Raw genomic sequence first — 5756 nt, 5'->3', positions numbered from 1 at the left:
AATTCAGCAAAGTTGCAGGATATAAAATCAATGCACAGAAATTGGCTGCATTCCTATACACCAATAATGAAGCAACAGAAAGAGAAATCAAGGAATTGATCCCATTTACAATTGTACCAAAAACCATAAAATACCTAGGAATAAATCTAACCAAAGAGGTAAAAAGTCTATATGCTGAAAACTATAGGAAGCTAAAGAAATTGAAGAAGACACAAAAGTAATGGAAAAATATTTCGTGCTTCTGGATAGGAAGAACAGATATTGTTAAAATGTCAATATTACCCAAAGAAATCTACATATTCAATGCAATCCCTATCAAAATAACACCAGCATTCTTCACAGAGATAGAATCAACAATCCTAAAATTTGTATGGAACCAGAAAAGACCCCAAATAGCCAAAGCAATCTTGAAAAAGAAAACCAAAGCGGGGCATCACAATCAGACTTCAAGCTATACTACAAAGCTGTAATCATCAAGACAGTATGGTACTGGCACAAAAACAGACACTCAGATCAATGCAACAGAATAGAGAACCCAGAAATTGACCCACAAACAGATGGCCAACTCATCTTTGACAAAGCAGGAAAGAATATACAATGGAATAAAGACAGTCTCTTCAGCAAATGGGGTTGGGAATATTGGTCAGCGATATGCAGAAAAATGAACCTGGACCACTTTCTTTCACCATACAGAAAAATAAACTCAAATGGATGAAAGACCCAACTGTAAGACAGGAAGTCATCAACATCCTAGAGGAGAAAGCAGGCAAAAACCTCTTTGACCTCAGCTGCAGCAACTTCTTTCTCAACATGTCTCCAGAGGCAAGGGAAATAAAAGCAAAAATGAACTATTGGGACCTCATAACGATAAAAAAGATTCTTCACAGTGAAAGAATCAATCAGCAAAGCTAAAGGGAAACTGATAGAATGTGAGAAGATATTTGCAAACCACATATTAGATAAAGGGTTAGTATCCAAAATCTATAGAGAACTTATATCAAACTCAATACCCAAAAAACAAATAATCCAGTGAAGAAATGGGCAAAATACATGAATAGACACTTCTCCAAAGAAGACATCCAGATGGCCAACCGACACATGAAAAAATGCTCAACATTGCTCATCGTCAGGGAAATACAAATCAAAACCACATGGAGATACCACCTCACACTGTCAGAATGGCTAACATTAACAACTCAGGCAACAACGGATGTTGGCGAGGATGCGGAGAAAAAGGATCTCTTTTGCACTGCTGGTCGGAATGCAAGCTGGTGCAGCCACTCTGGAAAACAGTATGGAGGTTCCTCAAAAAATTAAAAATAGAACTACCCTACAACCCAGCAATTGCACTACTAGGTATTTATCCAAGGGTTACAGGTGTGCTGTTTCGAAGGGACACATGCACCCCAATATTTATAGCAGCACTATCAACAATAGCCAAATAATGGAAAGAGCCAAAATGTCCGTTGACAGATGAATAAAGAAGATGTGGTACACACACACACACACACACACACACACACACACACACACACACTGGAGTATTACTTGACAATCAAAAAGAATGAAATCTTGCCATTTGCAACTATATGGATGGAACTAGAGGGTATTATGCTAAGCAAAATTAGTCAGAGAAAGACAAATATCATATGACTTCACTCATATAAGGACTTTAAGATGCGAAACAGATGAACATAAGGGATGGAGAACAAAACATGGAGGGGTTGTGGGAGGCGGGATGAGCTAAATGGGTAAGGGGCATTAAGGAATCTACTCCTGAAATCATTGTTGTACCCTATGCTAACTAACTTGGATATACATTTTTTAAAAAAGAGAGAAGTTTATATCTCTCTCAAATAAAATACAATAAGATCCTTCTATTTTGTAGCCCACTTGGCATAGTTTCCATTGTCAAATTCACCTCTTGTTCCAAATGGCTACTCCAGTTCCAGCCACCTTGTCTCCCCCTCCCCACCTTTTCAGTAAAGAGGGGTAAGAAAAAAGAAAGAGAAAGACATACCTTCACCCAAAAGAACGCTTAAAATTTTTCATTAAGATCTTAAAACTTTTTACCACAAGAAAAATCCTTTTTATAACTATGTATAGTGATGTATATTAACTAGACTTATTGTGGTGATTATTTCACAACATATACAAATATCAAACCATTATGTTGTACAGCTGAAACTAACACAATGTTATATGTCAACTATAAGTTAAAAAAAAAAGAAAAAGAAAATGTATCTATAAAAAAAGATGAGATTGTGTCTTTCAAGACAACATAGATGGACTTGGAAGGGGTTATATCAAGTGAAAATAGTCAGAGAAAGAAAAATACCATAAGGTTTCACCCTTATGTGGAATCTAAAAAATAAAAATGAATAAACAAACAAAAATCAGAATCAGACCTGCAAACACAAAGAACAAATTGATCGTTGCTAGAAGGGTGGGTAATTGGCTAAATGGTTGAAGGGGAGAGGAAGGCACAGACTTCCGGTTATGGAACAAGTAAGTCATGGAGATGATAGGTATAACGAAATGTGGTCAACGATATTAGATAAAGTTGTATGGTAGGGCACCTAGGTGGCTCAGTCGGTTAAGCGTCCGACTTCAGCTCAGGTCATGATCTCACCATTTGTGAGTTCAAACTCCACGTTGGGCTCTGTGCTGACAGCTGGGAGCCTGGAGCCTGCTTCCGATTCTGTGTCTCCCTCTCTCTCTTCCCCTCCTCTGCACATGCTGTGTCTCTCTCAAAAACAAATAAACATTAAAAAAGAAAGAATAGGTTGTATGGTGACAGATGATAGCTATGCATGTGGTGAGCACTGCATAATGTTTGAACTTGTTGAACCACCAAGTTGTATGGCTGAAACTAATGTAACATTGTGTGTCAACTACACTCGAAAAAATTTTAAGTGCTAAAGGGAAAGGTATACCATATTTATAATTTGACACTCGATATTGTCAAAATTGTCAATTCTGCCCAAAATGATCTCTAGATTGAATGTTGTCACAATTATAATCTAAGAAGCCACTTTTTGTAGAAATGAACAGGTGAATTTAAAACTTATATGGTAATGTGAAGAACCTAGAAGAGCCAAAACTATCTTGAAAAAGAACAAAGAGGGAAGATTTAAAATTCCTGGTGATAATTCTTACAATAACACTACAATGATCAAGACAATCTCATATTTGTGAAACAATCGACAAATAGATCCATAAAGAATTAAATAGTCTAGAAAGAGAGCCACATATTTATGCTCAATCTGATTTTTCACAAAAATGCCAATGCAATTTAATGGGAGAGTCTTTCCAACAATCACTTTGGAAAAACTGGATAATATGTGAAAACAATACACTCATACACGCAAATGAGGTAGCTAAAACTATAAACCATCTAGGAGAAAACAGAGGTTATATTTGTGGCCAGGAAATAGGCAAATTTTGTTAGGATGCAAAAAGCAATAACTATAAATTTAAATATTGATAATTTAGATTTCACCAAAATCAAAATCTTCTGTTTATTATAAGACACTATTAAGAATATAGACAGGCAGAGAAAGGCAAATACCATATGATTTCACTCATATGTGGAATTTAGAAAACAAAACAAATGGAACATATGGGGGGGGAGAGAGGGAAACAAACCACAATAGACTCTTAACAAAAGAGAACTGAGGGTTGATGGAGGAAGGTGGGTGGGGGATGGGCTAGATGGGTGATGGGCATTAAGGAGGACACTTGTGATGAGCACTGGGTGTTGTATATAAGTGATGAATCACTGAATCCTACTCTTGACACCAATATTGCACTGTATGTTGACTAAAATATAAATAAACATTTTTAAGAAAAAAAGAATATAGATAGGTAATAGCTAGTAGCAAAGGGATGGGGAAGGGATTGAGATAAAAGTTCTGCCCTAATTTTTTATTTAGCACATATATCTTGGTCGTATCATCATGTCAAACATATAAATCTGTTTCTTTTTATGTAGTACCCCAACGTTTATCTCAGAATGAATATAATGTATTTAATCCATCAATTTTAGATGGATATTAGATTGCTTCTGATTTTTTCATTATAAAGATGCTATATATATATATATATATATATATATATATATATGTATATAATCTCTCTCTATACACACACACACACACACACACACACACACACATATGGTCTATCTTTACTTGTGGGAACATATAAAACATTTGGTAAATATTTGTCATCCTAGGAATAAAATGATGGGATTGCTAAATCTGCATTTCTTGGCTTACTAATAAAGTTGACCATCTTGCCATGTGAGTTATCAGTCACTTATCTTTGATGACTTTGCTTTCTCATGGACATTGTTCACTCTTCTCATGGGTGATTCAGATTTTGTTATTAATTGAAATGAACTCATTGTTTATTAATTGGGAACCACATTTCTCTAGTTTTGTTTGTTTGTTTGTTTTGCCTTTCAGTACTATGTTTGGTATTTCCTGGCCATGAAAGATTTTCGATCAGGAGATGAGAGGTCCAATCCAAAACCATGATCAAGACCAGTGGAGAGTTTTCCGAAGCACTACATGGACCTCCTTGTTCCGCAGGCAGTAGATGATGGGGTTGCACATGGGCGTGACCACCGTGTAGATGACAGATAGCACCTTGTTGAGGTCCATGGATTTGATACGGCTGGGACGACAATAAATGAAGAGGGCTGCTGAGTAGAAGATGCCCACCACAATCAGGTGGGAGGCACAGGTGGAAAAGGCCTTGCGCTGGGCAGCAGCTGATGGCATGCGGAGCACAGCCACCACGATGGCCGAGTAGGAAGCCAATGCTACCAACAGTGTTCCACAGAAGATGACAATGGCAGAGATGAAGTCCACCAGCTCCGTCAGGGCCACGTGGGTGCAGGACAGGTTGAGCAGAGGGGAGACGTCACAGAAAAATTGGTTGAGGACATTGGGGCCACAGTAGGAAAGGCTGGCAATGCATGTCGTCTTGGCCACCGAGACCAGCATCCCCCCAAGCCATGAGGACAAGGCTAAGCCCAGGCAGACCTGGGGCCTCATGAGCAGTGGGTAGTGGAGTGGGCGGCAGATGGCCACGTAGCGGTCATAGGCCATGGAGGCCAGGAGGGTGCACTCCGTGCAGATGAGGACTATGAAGAAGAAAAGCTGTGTCATGCAGATTGTGAAGGAGATACGGTAAGGTCCAGTCCACAAACCCACGAGCAGACTGGGCATGGTCACGGACACATAGCACATCTCTAGGCAGCTCAGGTTGCCCAGGAAGAAATACATGGGCTTGTGGAGCTCGATGTGACTGCAGATGAGGTAGATGATGAGTGTGTTCTCCAGGAGGGTCAGCAGGTAGAGGGCCAGGAAGATGGCAAACAGGACATCCCTTATGTCTGGCCTTGTGGACAAACCCAACAAGACAAACTCCTGGACTCTTGTCATGTTGACCAACTCCAGGGACCTCTCCATCTGTGGAGGGACAAATAAAGTTTGTTGACATTCTGGTTTCTTCAGAGACACAGTAGCAAAACAACATTGGGAATATGGTCATAGTACATGGAGACGCTAGGCACTTGGCTAGCCCAAATTCTGTTGGAAATTGACTGTTATACAGAAATGCTGAAAGAGGTTTGTGAACGGAACTCTGAGCATGAGATCACTGTCTTTACTCTAATCTGTCTTACTAAGTCTGTGTCCTTATACAATTGGATAGCTTGAAAATTGGGAGAAAAACATTGGCCTCCT

General features: G+C 39.0%; 1 protein-coding gene across 1 annotated transcript; it reads right to left on the bottom strand.

Annotated features, from left to right (window-relative positions):
- Nucleotides 1–4541: 4541 nt before the first annotated feature.
- LOC124522738 (olfactory receptor 5-like) lies at nucleotides 4542–5480 on the bottom strand. Its single transcript, XM_047094330.1, has one exon. The coding sequence runs from the start codon at nucleotides 5478–5480 to the stop codon at nucleotides 4542–4544; it is 939 nt and encodes a 312-aa protein (XP_046950286.1).
- Between the last annotated feature and the right edge of the window lie 276 nt (nucleotides 5481–5756).

This window comes from Lynx rufus, unplaced genomic scaffold, assembly GCF_022079265.1.
Source record: "Lynx rufus isolate CCGP_SWC_20201006 ecotype Redwood Valley unplaced genomic scaffold, mLynRuf1.p SCAF_39, whole genome shotgun sequence".
In the NCBI taxonomy this organism is placed as follows: domain Eukaryota; kingdom Metazoa; phylum Chordata; class Mammalia; order Carnivora; family Felidae; genus Lynx; species Lynx rufus.
The sequence above is the reverse complement of the archived record's forward strand: the minus strand, read 5'-3'. Positions and strand labels throughout refer to the sequence as shown.

Excerpts from the sequence above, each read along its gene's own strand:
- LOC124522738 (XM_047094330.1), bottom strand. The coding sequence starts at position 5,480 with ATGGAGAGGTCCCTGGAGTTGGTCAACATGACAAGAGTCCAGGAGTTT.